This window comes from Spermophilus citellus, assembly GCF_964194105.1.
Source record: "Spermophilus citellus genome assembly, chromosome: 7".
NCBI classification, from domain to species: domain Eukaryota; kingdom Metazoa; phylum Chordata; class Mammalia; order Rodentia; family Sciuridae; genus Spermophilus; species Spermophilus citellus.
The window spans coordinates 38,817,754-38,837,787 of record NC_138188.1 but is presented as its reverse complement, the minus strand read 5'-3'; the positions used below and the strand labels follow the sequence as shown (position 1 = coordinate 38,837,787).

Below are 20,034 nucleotides of genomic sequence, written 5' to 3'. Positions count from 1 at the left end.
GACCATATTTATATGTCATGAAAATATTTATGCCATGACTAGCTGTGATGTGGGGAACCAACTAGAAGCAGAAATAATAAGGATCCTGAAAACCAGACAGGAGTCTGTTAAAGCAGCCCAAGTAAGACACAGCATTAGTTCAGAAGATTGTCTATTAAGACTGAGGTGGCTAGGTGGACTTAAAAGCATAAAGGAATAAAATGGTCAGAAATTGGAAACGTGAAGGAAAGGAGGTGGAAAAATACCCGATGCCCGATACAATGTTAGTTCTGCAGCAGAAGCACTGAGGCATGAGGTGGTGGGACAGTGAACAAGTCTGATCTGATCCTGGTCCTCAATGAAATTAGTCTAGTGAAAGACAAAAATAATAAATATATGGTGTAATAATGCCTCAATAAGAACAACCAGTATGTGGGCATAACCAGTGAAAGTCCACTGAAAATGAATTCACCAAAACAGAAACCAAAATTTCAAAGGAACTGCTTTTAAAGGAAGCACCAATCTTTTTGAGAGGGAAAAAAAAATATATATATATATATATATATATATATTTTTTTTTTTTTTCAAACTTTTGGCTTCATCATATAAAAAACTAGATTATTATGAGAACTATGCACACACAGGAGGAGCAGGGGAGCGTTTGCTGATGACTGACCCCAGAGATTTGCATGTTAAGGACAGGTTCAGCCACACCCCCAGGCTTATGTACTCATTTAAAAGCAAAGGACTCTGGAATTTGGAGTGCAGAGGTGGACACTGACAACACACAGCACCCAGCTCCCATCACCTCCTTCTTGTAACAAACACTCAAATCCTTCAGCAGTCCCCAAGGGCTTCCACTGGGCACACCGTGGGTGCAGGTCAGATCATCAGTTATTGTGCTCTATTATGGTGACTTCTACTTCCACACAAAATCACTGCAAATGTAAGGGGATGGATGGGAAGCAGTCAGATTGTAAAGTCCCTGCCAAGGGAATGATGGAAACCTTATATTAGTCTCAGAGTAACCAAATACCCCTCCCGTATATCTAAGGAAAGCTTCAAAGAAGACAAACCAAGATAATCAGTGAAAAACAAAAAAGAGATAACCCCAAATCAAGTCCTGCAAAATGATATTTTAGAAAGTGAAATCAGACAGATTTAAGAACCCTAAAGGAAGAAATTGAAAAACAAAGCAAAAACCTTGCAAAGAAAAAAGGCAAACACAAGAACTTGGCATGCTTGTGACCCTGGATTCAAACCTCAGCATCTCTCTCACACTCTTTAAAAACAAAACAAACAAACAAACAAACAACAACAACAAAAATAAAAATCCAAAGGAGTAAATTAAGAATAAAAAGAAGAGCTGGGTATGGTAGCACATGCCTGCAGCTCAGGAGGCCAAGACAGGAGGATCCCAAGTTCAAAGCCAGCCTCAACAATGGTGAGGCACAAAGCATCTCAGTGAGACCCTGTCTCTAAATAAAATACAAAATAGGGTTGGGTATGTAGCTCAAACAAGTGGTAAACAAGTCCCTAAAGACAGCTCTGAATCAAAGTACCTCAACTGTAAAAGCAAATTAGGTCACTGTCAGAAATAAAGGGCTCAAAATTTACATTTTATGTATCCTTTCTTACAAAGTTACTTGAATACGTACTTCATCAAAACTAGGTAGGGAGGGGCCTGTAGTGTAGCTCAGTGGTTAAGGACCTGCTTAGCATGCTGAGGCCTTCATCACATCATCACAACAACAAAAACCAAACAGAACAGGGAGTAACTTAAGAATAAAGAAAAAAGGGGCTGGGGATGTGGCTCAAGAGGTAGCGCGCTCGCCTGACATGCGTGTGGCCCGGGTTCGATCCTCAGCACCACATACAAACAAAGATGTTGTGTCCGCAGAGAACTAAGAAAAAAAAAAAATATTAAAATTTTCTCTCTCTCTCTGTCCCCCTCTCTCTCACTCTCTTTAAAAAAAAAAAAAGAATAAAGAAAAAGAAGGAAACAATAGATTCAACCAAGCAAGTGGTGAAATGAAGTCCCCACAGACACAGGAGTAGAGCCTATACAGCATCAGTACACAGGCAGCAGGAGGGAGAGGGTTATACAAGATTTTCAGAAAGAGATGCGAATGGTAGTTACAAATGGGGGAGTCAGGAGAGAATGCCCACAGGTAACTGAAGATGGAAAGAATAAGTGTGAAACAGCAACCTATGATGAAACCAGACAGGAGTCAATTACCACTGAATTGAGAAGGGGCAAGGTCAAGGCATAGGAGCTAAGTGAAGATGCATAAGTGAAAACTCATAATTAACAATGATAAATAGGGCTGGGGATGTGGCTCAAGCGGTAGCGCGCTCGCCTGGCATGCATGCGGCCCGGGTTCGATCCTCAGCACCACATACAAACAAAGATGTTGTGTCCGCCAAAAACTAAAAAATAAATATTAAAATTCTCTCTCTCTCTCTCAATCTTTAAAAAAAAAGATAAATAACAATAAATGAACATGATTAATCAAGAACCAGCAAAGTATATTCAGAAATGCATTAGAAAAGCATCACAAGACCAAAGTCAAAAGCATGAAGCTATTTCCTATGAAATGTACCAGATTCAGACTATTTCTCCTGTGATCCCAGGGCTCCCTCCCTTGCCAACCACCATCACTCTGTAACAACTTCCCTGTTTCCACACTGCAGTCTACTTTCAAAAGGTTGCCTGTGTGGTCCTTTAAAAATCTGAGTTATCATGTAATTCCCTGCTTAAAACCCCTCATCGTGGCCACTGCAGAAGCCAAAGAACTTAACTGGCCTCTAAGCATCTACACAGTCTGATCCTCCTTCACTCTCTGATGTCATTCTCCTACCTCTTTTCCCTGGGTTCACTCTACCCAGCCCCTCTTCCTTCCTTGATGAACCTTGACCATAGATACAATAAACCTTAGGGCCTCTGCACCTATCGTTTCCTCTTTGGACATTTCCATTGCTAGTTCCATTACCTTCTTCACTCTTTCACGGGTTCCTTTCACTGTAGCTTTCCCAGGCCACCCTGTTTAAGTCTGCAACCTTTCCCATCTCTCCCTGCTTTTTTTCGCTTTAGCACTTAATAGTTTCTAATACACTATACACCATGAGCTCCATGAAAATAGGGTTTTTCTTTTGTTCACTGAAGGAACCCAGATGAGTGCTTGCTACAAAACATTTGTTGACTGTACAGGACCAAAGGTAGAAAGGTGTAGGGCAGGAAACTACTATTTTCACTCTACAAGTTTATCATTTGATTTTATTGTTGTTGTTGTTGTTGTTGTTGTTGTTACTGAACCCAAGGCCTCGTCATGCATGCTAGTACCATCTGACTTTTAAACTAGACAATACTTTCACAAAAATGTCTTATCTTAAATAATAAAACACATTTAACTAGCAAGGCAAAGACAGGAAGATAGCTAGCAGATAATGTGGGATCAAAAGCAGTTTTTGAGGGTGGGAATGTGGTTCAGTGGTAGCATATTGCCTGGCATGAGTGAGGCTTGGGGTTTGGTCCCCATCCCAGCACCGATACTCTCCTCAGCCTCCTGAGCCACTGGGATAGATATGCATCACTGTGCCAGGGTCGTATTATCTCTTGCATGAAGAACATGAGGTATAGGGAAAAGGTAAAGAGTGAGAAGTTTAAGTAGAACTTGGCAATGAACCCTTCAGAGAATCAGAGAAAGTCATGGTGGTCACCAGGCAGGCAAGTGTGTCCACCTGGGGGAAGTGATTAGATATTCAAAGTGCTAACTAGTCCTGTCTTCGGCAGCTCAGCTGTTCAGGGCAGGCTCAGAGGAGGAGCTCCACAGACTGGCCACACACTGGGAGGCAAGGGATTTCAGAGTACCAGCAAAAGAAAAAACTAAATGAAAATCCACAGAATTAATAAGCTAGGTTAAGAACGGATGGTGGAGATGGGAGCTGACATAAAGAATCAGCTAATTGAAGTCCACATAAACTGAAGTTTATGATGCTGAATAAACTGGAAGAAAGTTGAACAAGCAAGCTAGAGAGACAGAAGATGGGAGCAGGAAAGCTTGCTCAATCAGTGCTTCTGCCAAAGAAGTCCTCCCCTGGTCCAGGAAGCACGCACATGCACACACCTGTCTGTCTGAGGGGAAGACGATGTAGGTGACCAGAAACCCACAGGCCAGGGCTTTTGGTGATTATTCGTATGACTGGTTAGGTCAAGGAAAATAGGAGAAAATAGTGAGCCAGGGTGTCTATTAAAGAGCACTGTGAACTGGTAACTAAAAAATTCATAACTGATACATAAAAAATCTGACACAGGCTGATTTTCTTTGAATGATGACTATCCTCATCTTCCACATAAGTACTATACTAGATGAAAAGACTCAAATACTGGGCAAGGAGTGTGGCTCATATTTAATGTTTTAAATATTTTTTAGTTTTTAATGTTTCAACAAACCTGGTGTACTTATTATAGGACAGATTAAAAATCAAATCAACCGTTCACCAGGCTTAGGCCCCTATATCTTTCCATAGATTAGAATATTCTTACAACTGATAAAAAGAGGAAGGCACTGGGCATGGTGGCCCACACCTGTAATCCTAGCAGCTTGGGATGCTGAGGCAGGAGGATCACAAGTTCGAAGCCAGTCCCAGCAACTTAGTGAGACCCTGTCTCAAAACAAAAAATAAAAAGAACTAGGAATGTGGCTCAGTGGTTAAGTGCCTTGGGGTTCAATCCCTGGTACTCAAAAACAAGCAAACAACAACAACAACAAAAAAAAGAGCATGAAGAGGTAAAACAAACTTTTAAGAACGATATTTCTAAAAGTCATCATGATTTGGTGTGAAGTTTTAATCTTTACCTTACTCTAAAAAAAGATACTTACATTTTAGAAACTTCTTAAGGTCTTTAACGTACCCTTCATAGGAACTTGGATCTGATACACTAAATGTATATTCCAACGCAGTCACTGGTTTTGGGAAAACCATAAGTCCTAAAAAGAGATTAAAGAGAAAAAGGTGGGAAATTAACTGTGAAATTCCCTTCTCTCTTCCTCCTAATTCTTATCCATAAAGAGCAGATCTCACAGTAAGTAACATAGAAAATTATGCCCAGAGGCATGCTTAAATTATCAACTTCTTACTTCTCTTTTCAATTATCAAGGGAAAGTCACCTAAAATTAAAGAAAATTCAAATCTTAGAACCAATCCAGATGATACCTATTTAAAAATGTCCCCTAAGGGCTGGGGATGTGGCTCAAGCAGTAGCGCGCTCGCCCGGCATGCGTGCAGCCCGGGTTTGATCCTCAGCACCACATATAAACAAAGACGTTGTGTCTGCCGAAAACTAAAAAATAAATATTAAAAAAATTCTCTCAAAAAAAAAAATGTCCCCTAAATTTGATTATTTTCAGCTAACTATATTTTCTCTTCCTTACTTTATTTATTTTAGTATGGGGATTGAACTCAGGGGCACTCGACCACCAAGCCACATCCCCAGCCCTGTTTTGTATTTTATTTAGAGACAAGGTCTCACTGAGTTGCTTAGCACCTTGATTTTTTTCCTGAGGCTGGCTTTGAACTCACAATACTCCTGCCTCAGTCTCCCAAGCTGCTGGGATTACAGGCATGCACCACTATGCCCGGCTCTTCCTTACTTTAAAAAAATGCAACTTTACTTTGACTTTTCATATTCATTTTCTATCAAATATCTTTTTAGGTTGTGCCAACTTGTCATTAATAAACAAAGAAAATTTTTAGCAAATAAGTCTAAGCATGTCATTAAATTATAAACTTTATGGAAACATTCATAAAGATAGCTTCTTCAATTAAAGAGGCCTATTTATTTAAAACTCTATATGCTAAATATTCATTGTTCTACATTAAAATGTGCATTACACATACTAAGTTTGAAGTATAACCATCAACAGTTTCATATCAGGAACTCCCATGTACACAGAACATGTTAACAATCTTGAGCTTAGAAAATGCAAACATATTTATCTGTAAGAAATAATCAGGCTTTCAACTTTAATATAAACAGTCCACATATCTAATCACACTGTATTTCATATATACCTATGTGTATATGTACACATGGACTCATTTGCTTACACTACAGAAGTATTATAATGTAATACATTGGATAAAAAACTTTAAGGAGCTCATTTTAAAACTGTACTTAAAAACACTGAACACATTTACTGCTTATATACTTAGTATTTCTAAAATAGGAAGTATTTTTATCCAATGTATTATATTATAATACTTCTGTAGTGTAAGCAAATGAGTCCATGTGTACAATGAGAGATAAGGAAAAAAGAGTGAAGCTAGTCTCTGATATTTGGTCAAATAAACTAAGAGTTAAGAGAAATTTATTCACAACACTTGGACAAATATTAGCTATAAACAAAGGAAATCACTAAATTGTTCTAGAAAAAAAATGGTTGGGGAAATTGGTTCAGTTTGGCTGCTAATATGCTCAGAGTCCATGCAGCAAGTGGGGATCTAGATGAGGCTCCCAGATCTCAGCACGAGCACAGCTGGGTGGGACATTCTTTGTAGTGAGGTGCTGGTCTATGTTGAGCATGTGCAGCAGCACCCCGGGATTCTACTTGCAGTTGTACCTCTTTTGTTCTAATAACCAAAAATATCTCCACACATTGCTGATTAGCTCCTGGATGACAAATGACCACTGGCTGAAAATCCAATGCTCCAGTGACAGCCTCCAGCTGGACTCCCACTTTGTTGGACTGCAGCCCACCCACTCCCCCAGCTCTCCAACTCCCACTTCTCTAGGAAGAATCCTCTTATTTACATTTCTGGGAATTACATACACCAGAATTCTACACATAATTGTTTCTTACTCTAAAAACAGCCAGCACCTGGGTAGGGGTGCTGCCCTGTGGTAGAGCGCTTGCCTAGCATGTATGAAGTGCCCTGGGCCCTATCTCTAGCACCTCTACTGAGAAAATACTAGGGCCATGGCCACCAATCAAGAGAGAGCTGGCATTCAAAGGCTATTTCAAAAGAATAAAATCAGGAGGTAGAAAAAATATAATTTATTTATTTGTTTATTTTTATTTTATTATTTTAGTTGCAGATGGACACAATATCTTTATTTTAATTATTTAATTTTATGTGGTACTGAGGATGGAACTCAGGGCCTCACACATGCTAGGCAAGCACTCTACCACTGACCCACAATCACAGCCTGAAAAATGTAATTTAAATAAGTGTTTCAGGTAAGTTCTAACTAAATCATCTGTCACATGGAGAAATTTTTCTTAAGACAACAGAGAAGAATCAAACATATAAAGAGTATTTTTATTCTCTACTGATATAACTATTTAACATTTTTACCACTTTCATAGTAGGCAATTAAAACCATAAAGCATGAATTTTATAAGACTAATGGTCTAGCCCAGGCCAGAGCTGAATAATCATTTTACATATAAGTCACTCAAGGCAAAATGAAACTGTCACAACATTAACATCATTCATAGGGCTGGGGATGTGGCTCAAGCGGTAGCGCGCCATGCCTGGCATGCGTGCGGCCCGGGTTCAATCCTCAGCACCACATACCAACAAAGATGTTGTGTCCGCCGAGAACTAAAAAATAAATATTAAAAATTAAAAAAAAAAAAAAAAAAAAAAAAAAACATCATTCATAACTGTGACTTCACTAAAATCCAATATTCACTTCTGTTCATTCTTCACAAAGGACTCAAGAGCTATCAGGAAAAAAAAAAAAACATCAGAAAATGAATGTAAAGCTGGGCACAGTGGTGCACACCTGTAATCCCAGCAGCTTGGAGGATCTAGAGTTCAAAGCCAGCCTAAGCAACTCAGTGTGACCCTGTCGATAATAAAATATAAAAAAGGGCTGGTGAAAATGCCAATATTTTCTCTGATATAAGGAGGCTGATTCATAGTGGGGTTTGGGTGGGGGAGCATGGGAAGATTAGATGAACTCTAGATAGGGCAAAGGGATGGGAGGGGAAGGGAGAGGGCATGAGGTAGAAAAGAGGGTAAAATGAGATGGACACCATTACCCTAAGTACATGTATGAAGACACAAATGGCGTGAATAAACTTTGTATACAACCAGGAAAAAAAAAAAAAAGACTGGTGCTATGGCTCAGCAATTAAGCACCCCAAGGTTCAATCCCTGGTACCAAAAAAAGAAAAGAAAATGAATGTGAAGATCTTTAAATAAGTATGTAAATATTGGACAACAAAAATAATATTGTTCACATTACCGGACTCCAAAGTTTCATTATCTTCTATCTGCTATAATGCAGAAGAGATTTATGGTGAATTTAAAATACAATCCAATTTTGTTAGAAATTATAAATGTAATGTAATTACCTGGGCTAGGAATCTGGTCACGATATTTTGGAACCTCATCGTTCAGAGTCTGAAGCATAACCCACATTGTGAATGAGAAGAGTGCAGCCAAGAACCCATAAAACACTAGGTAGAAGAGCAAGATCAAACCTGCAAAAGAAATTAAAACCTATGAAATGTGAAGACAGACATGTGCACACACATTTGTCCAAGTTAATTTAAAAAAAAGACAAAACCAAACATGGTTACTGCGAGGCTATGAGCCCAAGCACTGCCATGCACACAGCCAAATATCCTCATATTCAGGCCGCAAGGATTTGCCCAAGCAACGGATACTTCAGCAGGCAGCACCCACTCATCCCATGAGCCCTCCTTTCCTCTGGTCCCTCCCAAATTGAAGTAGCTTCCACCACTCCTACTCTGGTTCAGTCAGAGCTTTATGATTCAGTACATGGAGAGTGTTTCCCAAAATGAACTTAATGCCCTCTAAAGAGAGAAGAAATTGATTTTAGCTGGGACAACCTCTCCTCCAATATATTCATATGTTTAAGTAACAAACAGAAAAAAATTAGTAAATTAAACCTTTATTTCACAGATACTAATTATTTGTATAAATTTGTTTTAAAAACAGAATTGATTTAAAAAACAATAACCAGGAAATGGGCAAAGAAGGCAAAATTATGAAGATGGTCCTCAATGAATACAGTTTAGGAAACACTGGTAGAGTGCGAGGGCTGGTGCACAGTGAAAGGAGGACAAGACCAGAAACAGGCACACTAGTCAAGGGACCTTCTCAGCTCTACTGCTAGGCACAAAGCGAGATCTGGCAGACACATTTTAACAACATTTTAATCCCTTCCTTCACGATTTGGAAATGCTCAAATATATCCCAAACCAGTACTTTATTTTGGGAACTCCTAAAAATCAATAATTTTTCTTAATATTTATATCCAAAATTCTAACATCAGAAGTGATCCTTAGAATATAGTTGTCACTCATTTAAATGTTTAAAAATAAACTGATCAAAGACATTAGACTAGATACAGCAATAGTGAATACTGAACTTCACAGAGCTGAAATTGTGTCAGCTTTACAACCTATTTTTTTTTTTTTGTTTGCCAGACTACATTCCTCAGAGGGGCTAAAGCAGGGCTTCCTAAGTGGACCCCTACTGCCCTACAAGGAGTAACTTTAGATGTTCTAAAATTCTTGTAATGATAGATTTCTGAATAGAATAATTTTCCCCAGGGACTATACACTTTCTTCTGATTCTCAAATGACCTCATGATCCCAAAACAGATTAAGCCAAGTTAAATGACTTTCTCAATTGTAGGTCAGGAAACCACGCCCAATCCCCTCTTTTCAAGTAAAGGGGAAACAGTTAAAATAATTTCATTTTAATTTAGACTAGCATTCCACCCCTCCCCCCAATTACCAGGAGGCCAAGACAGTGAGGGAGAGAACACAAGAAGAGAGGACAGGATGTCACCTTCAGGCAGCATCACCCCCCACCACACCTGTGATTCTGCTTCAGAGAAAGAGGAGGAAGCCCCATCTCAAAGGAGTGATCCATCTGCTGCAGGGGGAAATGAAACAGAGACCACAGGCCACTTTAATGAGACACAGGTAACAGCACTTCGATCCTCTGCCCAACAGAATAGGGTCAACAAACATACATAGTGAGTCTAGCTGTGATCCAGCAAAAAAAACTTCACTTAGGAAACAGGAAGTCTGATGGTGCATGCAGGACAAATTAAATTGGAGGAATTTGAAATATAAGTGCTAACAAAGAGTTTAATTATTTAGTAGTGTTTTACAGTCATCTCAAATATTCTTACACTACTTTCAAAATTTTGATTTTAAATTTACAGGAAAAATAATGTAAATGAAATTTATAAGTTACAAAATAACTAAATAGAAAGCAGACATGAATAAGCTGTTCCCAAATCTGTGTTCAAAAGAATCATTATACAATAAAAAAACTTCCTAAAATGAGTTATATATCATAAACCATATATACAAATCAGCAACGGCCACGTCAACATCTGATGCCATACACTAGCGTCTACTGATAGTTACTTTAAGCACTGATGCGAGTTCTCCCTATTTGAAAAAATTTGTGAACCCAAAACTTAAAAATTAGAACTAATCTCTTATAAATATATGAAGACCACTCATAAGTGTAGTGATACTTTATCAACTGAAACTCCTCCTCCTCCCTAAGAAGAGAAAAAAAAATAACCAGAAATTTACAAAAGAAGTTGTAAATTGCTGCTGTTAACCTCAGGGTAAACTTGAAGCTCAGTGGGCTGATAGGGCTTAACCCAAACACTGAGGTCCTCAAGGACAGTGAAAGTGGAACCTCTTCGGTGTGCCAGCATGTCTGCTCTGCTGCTACTAGATTAAGTGGGAAACAATAAACAGCAGGTATTGTTATTACTAATGCTCCCTAGTTTAAAATCCTCCAAATTTCCTGAAGTCATTACCCAAGAAAAGAAACTAACACAAACATTGGTAGTTCAGTAAGTAATTTAAGGTCAACAAAAATCACAACCAAAGACATTCTCAAATACTGCGGTTTAATGCGGTTATCAGCATTTTTCTATTTCACATGGTCATTCCTACAGTACAGAAGCACAAATGCTACTTCTTTATTTTCCCTTTGAGATCTAAGAGCACACAGTAGAACAGCAACCCAACCACTAACAATGTCTTCTCTTTCAGAGGCACTGACCCTCCTCCCTTTCTTCATTGCTGTTCTTGAGAAGCCCTAGTTTTTAAAATCTGTTTCTGCTCTCAGGCCACGGTTTACCCTGTGTTATCCAGGAAAAGGAGAAATAGGCCCTCTCCTGCTTCAATCCCACCTGCTTATAAAATTCAATCCCCGTACTATGAGAGCCAAGGGCTTGTCCTCCACTGCAGAGGTGCCCCAGCCGCCAGCTACCAATCTAGGAGGTGCCTACTGTCCCCTCAGGTGATATCAGACACTAGAAAAATAACAGAATTTAGCAAAAAGCTGGATTTAGGATTCCAATTTTATTACAAAGGAAACATACAGCGTAAGGTCTGGAAGACAATACAACTTTTTTGCCCTCTCCCTCCCAGCACAAGTCTCCCAACCTGGTAGCTCCACTTACATGTCAATGTGACTGGGGTCTCATTATGGAGGTATGACAGATGGACTTGAGGGCTGCATAACTGCACTCAATTTCCAACCCCTTCTCCTGCCCTCCCTGGAAGTCTGGCTGCCTCAAAGACCCAATCCTACTGGGACTTGGCTGGTCTTTCTGGGGACCAGCCTCCACCCTGAAGTAAACTAGCAAAAAGAAGACCCTCCCATTACTCAGAAAATTCTGTATTTGGAAGTGTGTATTTTACATTTCTACCAGCAGGGTTCCAATTTCTCCACATCCTTATCAACACTGCTAAAGATGAATGATGTTGAGCATCTTTTCAGGAACTTATGGCATTTGCATATCTTTTTTTGAGAAAAGTCTATTCAGACCCTTTGCCCATTTTTAAATTTGGTTATTAATTTTTTATAGAATTCTTTATACACTGTAGACATAAGCCTCTTATCAGGTTCTTTCCCTTGGGTGCTGGGGATCAAACCCCAGGCCTCACATGTACCACGAAGGCATGGTACCCAATGAGCTACATTATGTCCATAGTCCTTTTTAAAATTTTATTTTGAGACAGGGTCTTGCTAACTGGCTGGAGCTGGCCTTGCAATCCTCAGCCTCAGCCACCCAAGTAGCTGGTTAACTGGGATTTCAGGTTTGAGCCACCCAGATCATTTTCTATTATTATTTGTGAGCTGTCTTTTCATTCTCATGATGGTCTCTCTTAAAATAGAAAAATTCTTTTAGTCTTGACAAAGTCCAATATACCTATTTTTTCTTTAAATCCCTGTGCTTCTATTGTTGTAGCTATAACACCACTGCCTAATCCAACACCAGGAAGACTTGCATTTGTTTACTTCCAAGAATTTCATGGTTTTAACTCTTTAACTTCCTAACTGACCTATTGAGTTTATTTTTGTATATGGTTTGTGGCATGGGTCCACCTTCAGAGTTTCACATAGGAATATCCAGTTGTGACATCACTCTTTGTTTATTAAAAAAAAAGTATTCTTCACTGAAAGAAAGCATGCATTTTTATACATGTACTATTCTTATAAAAAATATAGTAGACATATAGATGTATGCACACACATTTTATACATTATAATCACTATAATGTAGAAAAACTAAAAAGATCACTTGCCTAAAATTAACCTAACACTAAGCCAATACCTCTATATGGTACCTCACCTGGCCTGCTCTCCCAGGAAGCTTAAGCTGTGTTATCTTTTTTACTCAAGAACTCACATTCTGGGCTGGGGATGTGGCTCAAGCGGTAGCGCGCTCGCCTGGCATGCGTGCGGCCCGGGTTCGATCCTCAGCACCACATACAAACAAAGATGTTGTGTCCGCCGAGAACTAAAAAATAAATGTTGAAATTCTCTCTCTCTCTCTCTTAAAAAAAAAAAAAAAAAAAAAAGAACTCACATTCTGTGTTATTCTTCAGTGACAGACATTTACATGAATAAGTTCTGTTCCACCTCTCCAATAGCTCAAGCATCACAATTGACAGATACATAAGCAAAGAATTACAGATATCAAGTGGAAGTTGGGGGTGGAGGAACTGCCTCTAGCAGGGAGAGGAAGGAAGGGGATTTCACCAGAGAAGGCCTCCCAGAGAAAGGTAAGCTGGCTCACAAGATGGAAAGCTCAGACAGATCTGGGTCAGGCACTAGGCTGAGAAGCAGAAGTACAGCAGGAGCAGCCAGCAGAGAGGAATTCTGCTCCTCCTGCAATGCACCCACGCCATGCAAGTCGCAACAGAAGCAGGAGCATGGATATGAAGCAGGAAAATTAGGCAATGTCCTGGATGGGCCATGCTAGCAAAGCACCTCTACAACTAGACCATCTGTGGTTACACAGCTCCGGCCACCACTGAATGATGACAGGAAAGGCCAAAGAGAAGGACTATAGAACCAACCAACAATTATCAAGCATTCAAGATAAAATAATCCAATAGAAAAAAACTACCAAATTCAACCAAGAGTTCCTTAGGGCCTCAGTAAGTTGCTAAGGCTGGCTTTGAACTCAGGATCCTCCTGCCTCAGGCTCCTGAGCCGCTGTGATTACAGGCATGTGCCACCATGCCCAACTCAACAGTAATTCTAAAAAAAAATAAAATAGGTCTCAAAAACCCCAGGAGGAATAAAGTAACCTCAGAATGATGCACAGCCACATGTTTAAGTGTGAAACACTCAAAGAGAGTTGCAGAATTCTAAAAATACATTATATAAAGTGTTGATGGGCCAGAAACTTACAAATAAAATTCATACATAGTGGTAACCTCTAAATAAGAGGTATTACCTCTAAATAAGCATTATGTTCTGGGACATGGACAAGGAAAATTTGAGTTTTAGCCACACTGTCTTCATTTCCTTTTATTGTTGCTGAAGAAAAATATGGTATTGAGAAAAAAAAAAAAGATCAAATTCATGGAACAAATTCCAGAAAAAAAGTAACTGTTTATTTTTCACTTTTAAAAGTTCTCTTGACATATTTAAGACAAAGCTAGGTGCAGTGGTGCTCACCTGTAATCCTAGCTACTACTAAGAAGGAAGAGGTGGGAGGATCAAATTCCAGGCAAGCACGAACCCTAACTCAAGATAAAAAAAAATAAAAAGTGCTGGGGATGCAGCTCAGTGGTAGAGTATCCTGGATCCAGTGCCCAGTGCTGGGGGGATGGGTGGGAAGAATCCTTATGCTATAAAGAAAAAGAGTCATGATATGAGAGAGCAAAATGATGAGCAAGGAACTATAAAGTGCAGGAAGCCACCCATGAATTACTTGAGGGTCTTCTATCAGTATGGCAGCCAGGGAAATTTTAGGTGTAACCGTGGGAACTATCCGTGGCTCTCCAAAGCAATAGACTGCCCAAGGCACATGACCTTTATCTTGGCTCTATTAGGAAGATCCCTCATAGTAGCTCTGGAGATGGGCGTAAGTAACCCTTTGGGAACTGGACAGCCCATCTATAACCTTTTTGTTCCCCGATATAAATAGCAAGCTCGGGCTCCATTTTGCTTTGTAGTATAGATGCTTGATCCATATGATCAGCTTCCCACCACACTTTCTGAAAATATTTTCTGTTGTGGTTTTCTCATTGTTCTATTTTTCTTAGCTTTTATTTCGTAGCCAGCCCATTCCCATTTCCATTGCCTGTGCAGGACTCAGGCGAAAATAAAGAACATTCAGCAGGACAATAAAGGATTAATATCCAAGGCATATCAAAATGCCCTTAGACCTGTGAGAACATAATACCAAAGAAAAACAATCAAAAGACTGCAGGCATTTTAAAGAAATGGAAACCGAGCAAACAAAAATATGCTTTGTTGTAGATATCAGAAATATTGTGCTGCTACAAACATTGATGTAGCTGTGTCCCTGTAGTATGCTGTTTTTTAAGTCCTTTGGGTATAGACCAAGGAGTGGGATAGCTGGGTCAAATGGTGGTTCTATTCCTAGTTTTCCAAAGATTCTCCATACTGCTTTCCATATTGGTTGTACCAATTTGCAGTCCTACCAGCAAAGTATGAGTGTGCCTTTTCCCCCATATCCTCACCAACACTTACTGTTGTTTGTATTCTTGATAACTGCCATTCTGACTGGAGTGAGATGAAATCTTCGAGTAGTTTTGCTTTGCATTTCTCTAATTGCTAGAGACGTTGAACAGTTTTTCATATATTTGTTGATTGATTGTATATCTTCTTCTGAGAAGTGTCTTGTTCAGTTCTTGGCCCATTTATTGATTGGGTTATTTGTTTTTTTGGTGTTAAGATTTCTTGAGTTCTTTATATATTCTAGAGATTAGTGCTCTATCCAACCTAAATGCCCTTCAGTAGATGAATGGATAAACAAAATGTGGTATATAGCACAATGGAATATTATTCAGCATTAAAAGAGAATAAAATCATGGCATTTGCAGGTAAATGGATGGACCTGGAGAATACCATGTTAAGTGAAATTAGCCAATCCCAAAAAATCAAATGCTGAATGATTTCTCCGATTTAAGGATGCTGATTCATATTATGCTGTGTGTGTGTGAGAGCGAGGATTAAATGAACTCCAGACAGGGCAAAGGGGAAATGGGGAATGAGGGGGTTATAGGGGTAGGAAAGATAGTGGAACTCGATCGTCATCATTACCCTAAGTACATGTAGGAAGACACGAAGGATGTAACTCTACTTTGTGTACAACCAGAGATATGAAAAATTGTGCTCTATATGTGTAATATGAATTGTAATGCATTATTGTCATATATAACAAATTAAAATTAAAAAAGAAATATTACAAATTAAATCAGCCAGATACCATCACTCCATCAAAATGGAAAAAATCTTCAAGAGTTGTAATATCTACTACTAAAAAAATTAAAGAGAAAACAGATAAACTCTGGAGTTTAAGTTTGTATAGCTTTTTTGGAGCACAACCTACTAACAATAAAAATAAGCATATACTATACAACTGGAGATTCCACTTCTCAATTTATTTACCCTAGAAAAATTTTATATACTTGTTCACACACTTGCACAGAGTAGTGTTTAAGCTGGAGAAAATATATATATAATCTCCATATCCAGGTATAGTGGCACATTCCTGAAATTCCAGCTACTCAGCAGGCTGAGGCAGGAGGACTGCAAGTTTGAGACCAGCCTGGGCAACATAATGATACCCTGTCTCAAAATAAAAAATAAAAAGGACATAGGATGAAGCTTAGTGGTAGAGTGCCCATGGATTCAACCCTAGTGCCAGGTGGGGGAAAAAAGGAAATTCCTATCTATCTATCTATCTATCTATCTATCTATACACATATTTATATGTGTGTGTGCATGTGTGTGTGTGTCAAGTTGCCATACTATGAAATATTATGTAATTATTCAAAGGAATGAGACAAATCTGTGTATACTGACATGGAGACACAGCCAAGACATATTAAATAAAAAGAAAAAGTTCCACAACATGTAATTTTCCTATTTCTCATGTAAAAGTGGGGAAAGATAAACTACTTCTTCCTACATATCCCATATGTACCCATTTATAAACATTTGTATGAATGCACTGAAACAGGACTTATAGAAAAACTGATAAACATCAGCTTGTAATCCCAGTGACTCGGGAGGCTGAGACAGGAGGATCATGAGTTCAAAGCCAGCCTCAGCAACTTGGCAAGGTCCAAAGCAACTCAGTGAGACCCTGCCTCTAAATAAGATACAAAATAGGGCTGGGGATGTGGCTCAGTGGTTGAGTGCCCCTGAGTTCAATTCCCAGTACCAAAAAAAAAAAAAAAAGACAAACTGATAAATCTCCTATAGGAGGACTGAGATTGATAAAGACAATCAAAAGAAATGTATTCATAATTATTTCTCAATTAGCAATATTTACAAATGCACAGAAAAGCCCCTGAGTTCAATTCCTAGTACCAAAAAAAAAAAAAAAGACAAACTGATAAATCTCCTATAGGAGGACTGAGATTGATAAAGACAATCAAAAGAAATGTATTCATAATTATTTCTCAATTAGCAATATTTACAAATGCACAGAAAAGCATATGAATGAAATGTAACAGTGAACACCCATAAAAGCGCCTAGAGTCTATAAACATTTTACTATACTTGTGTCATTTTTTGGATGCATTTCAAGTTGCAGATGGCAGTATACTTTACCCCAAAAATACTTCAACATGCATACTAACTAAAATTTAGCAATAAATTTACATTCAGTGAAATGTACCATTCAATGGTTTTTGACAAAATGCATCCATATATATGGTCAAAACCCCTCTTCAATGGGCCTGATGTTGTGGTTCAGCGGCAGAGCGCTCTCCTAGCACGTGCAAGGCACTGGGTTCGATCCTCAACACCACATATAAATAAATAAATAAAATAAAGGTTTTGTGTCCACTACAACTAAAAAATATTTTTAAAAAAACCCCTCAAGATACAGAATGTTATCCCTGAAATTTCCTCCACATCTCTTCCAATCAGTCCCCACACCCACTCACCCTAGAAGCAACCATCATTCTGTACTTTTTTCCAGTGTACTGGTAAGTGTTGCTGGTTTTAGAATTTCACAGAAACAAAATCATCTAGCTCTTCAGGAAAGCTTTCTTCCTATTCAGACTAATTGTGAGATTCAGCCATTGTCCTGCCTATCTTTTCTTTTTACCATTGAGTAGTATTCCATTATTTAGACATACCAGTTTGTTTATCCATTTTCCTGCTGATGGAAACCTGGTCTGTTTCCAGTTTGGGGCTATTATGAATACAGCCACTATGAACATTCTTGTACAAATGTTTTTGAGGACCTATGTTTTCATTTCTCTTGGATAAACACCTAAGAGTAGAAATGCTTGCTCAGGGAGTAGGTGTGTATTTGTTTTTTACAAGAAACTGCCAGACTTCTACCTAAAGTAGATACACCATATATTGCTTAAAAAGCACTACACAGTTAACAATGGTAACCCAGAAAAGAAGCTGAGTATGACAGTGAATTTAATGGCTACTCACACCTGTACTTGTAAAACTTCAAATGCTGGTGTTATTTCTGTTACATGATATTAAAAATCCAAAAGTTCACATCCCATTCAGATCAGTTCAGATTTCTTCCATCTAAAGCTACTTCAAATAGAAAAGTTAGACACTGAAACAGGCACTGTGCAGCCAACAAACCTAAAATACTTATCTGGTCCTTTTAAAGTCTGCTGCCTCCTATTCTAAAGCTTTTTTATTGGCCTTGTACTTAACTCAAAGTGACATTTGAAACTACATACAACTTTTCTCTTTTATAGAAGGCCAACAAATTTTATGTGACTTCTCTAAACTTAGATGCTTACAAGGAACTAAAATTTAGGTCTATATTCTGAGTCCCAGTCTGGTCATCATCTTAATATTTTAGTGTACTTCTAAGATTCATCAAATAAAAATATGTATACTGACAGGCTCACTTTTACTACAATGCTCTATCTGGAAACTTCAAAATGAATTAGAAATTGAAGGAAACAGAGTTCATGATGATCTGAGTGACAGAATTATGCCTTCCTATATGATGAACTCCACAAATAAAATTTTTACAGTTAAGCCTCAAGTTTAACCCAAGGACTAGATGAATCACAAGCTGAAATGATTAAATGACAATTTGTTCATCAAGAAAATATTAAGGGGCTGGGGATGTGGCTCAAGTGGTAGCGCGCTCGCCTGGCATGCGTGCGGCCCGGGTTCGATCCTCAGCACCACATACCAACAAAGATGTTGTGTCCGCCGAGAACTAAAAAATAAATATTAAAATTTCTCTCTCTCTCTCTCACTCTCTCTCCTCTCTCTTTAAAAAAAAAAAAAAAGAAAATATTAAGTGCTTACTGTGTACTAAATACTGTATGGAATAAAATGTAGATGCAAATCCTGCTGAGAACATCTAGTTAGTAGAAGCAATGTATGTATGCCTGTACACACACCCGCACACACAACTATAATCTAAGATTACAATTCCAGCAACTCAGGAGGCTAAGGCATGAGGATTCTAAGTTTGAGCCTAGCTTTAGCTTCAACCTAGAGAGGCCCTGTCTCAAAATAAAAAATAAAGAGCTGGAGGAATAGCTCGGGGGTAATATAGCCCTGGGTTCAATCCCCAGTACTAGGGGTTGGGGAAGATGTTATAGGAAATAAATGGTATTATTTTCACTTATCATTAGAGTAAATCAGAGAAGACTTACAGCAGAGCTGACATTCAAACCAGGCCTGTGAAGAAATAGGGAAGAATTAATGTGCAGAGAATGAAGAGGATGAGGAAGGGAACAAAGTGGCAGTTCCAGACCCAGGGCAGTTCCAGACCTATCTGCCTACTACATGGGGTGTGTGATGAGGTGGGAAATGACAGGTTATAAGGTTGGAAACTTATCTCCAAGCCGACGTAGAAGTCTTGAATGCCATGCTGTCTGGAACTTACTTAAATTTAGATAAGCATTGGGGATCCAACCAATTTTGGGGTGTGGGTTGCAGCATGATTAAGTTTGAGCCTTAGAAATAATCTGACAGCAGCAAGGTTACATAGATTCCAACTGACTGCTTGGATCTTTTTGGAAATGCTCAGGAGCTTAAGAGTCCTCCTTCCCTAGATACCACACTTTTGTAAAAAAAAAAAAAAAAAAAAAAAAGATGAAAGTCAGAAAGTCAATTATCTGGGACTGGGGATGTGGCTCAAGCAGTAGTGCGCTGGCCTGGCATGTGTGCGGCCTGGGTTCGATCCTCAGCACCAAATACAAACAAAGATGTTGTGTCCGCCGAGAACTAAAAAATAAATATTAAAAATTCTCTGTCTCTCTCACTTTCTCTTAAAAAAAAAAAAGAAAGTCAATTATCTATTTGAATTGAAACAACTTTAAAAAAGATCTTCATTTCATGTTTGTTTGATTTAATTATTTATTTATTTAGGTGCTAGTGATGGAACCCAGGGGCGCTTAACCACTGAGCTACATCCTCGGGTTTTATTTACAGACAGGGTCTCACTGAGTTGCTTAGGGCCTCGCTAAGGCTGGCTCTGAAATGTTTTTAAGATTTTACAAGTAAAACACACTATCAGTTCCTGGTAAAATGGGG

The 20,034-nt window shown here is 38.7% G+C and overlaps 1 protein-coding gene across 6 annotated transcripts in view; it reads right to left on the bottom strand.

Moving 5' to 3' along the window:
• Positions 1-20,034, bottom strand: part of ATP1B3 (ATPase Na+/K+ transporting subunit beta 3) — a 38,139-nt gene that overhangs the window by 9,849 nt on the left and 8,256 nt on the right. The window contains exons 1-4 of one of the 6 annotated variants that reach the window (XM_081301427.1): positions 13,975-13,999; positions 9,760-9,900; positions 8,346-8,474; positions 4,863-4,970 (exon numbers count right to left, since the gene is read on the bottom strand). In XM_081301427.1, the coding sequence (XP_081157553.1) occupies positions 4,863-4,970; positions 8,346-8,474; positions 9,760-9,826 (304 nt within the window). In that variant the 5' untranslated portion in view covers positions 9,827-9,900; positions 13,975-13,999. Of the gene's footprint in view, positions 1-4,862; positions 4,971-8,345; positions 8,475-9,759; positions 9,916-13,974; positions 14,040-20,034 lie in introns of those variants that run through there. The other 5 variants (XM_081301429.1, XM_081301425.1, XM_081301426.1 and 2 more) reach the window with 5 other exon arrangements.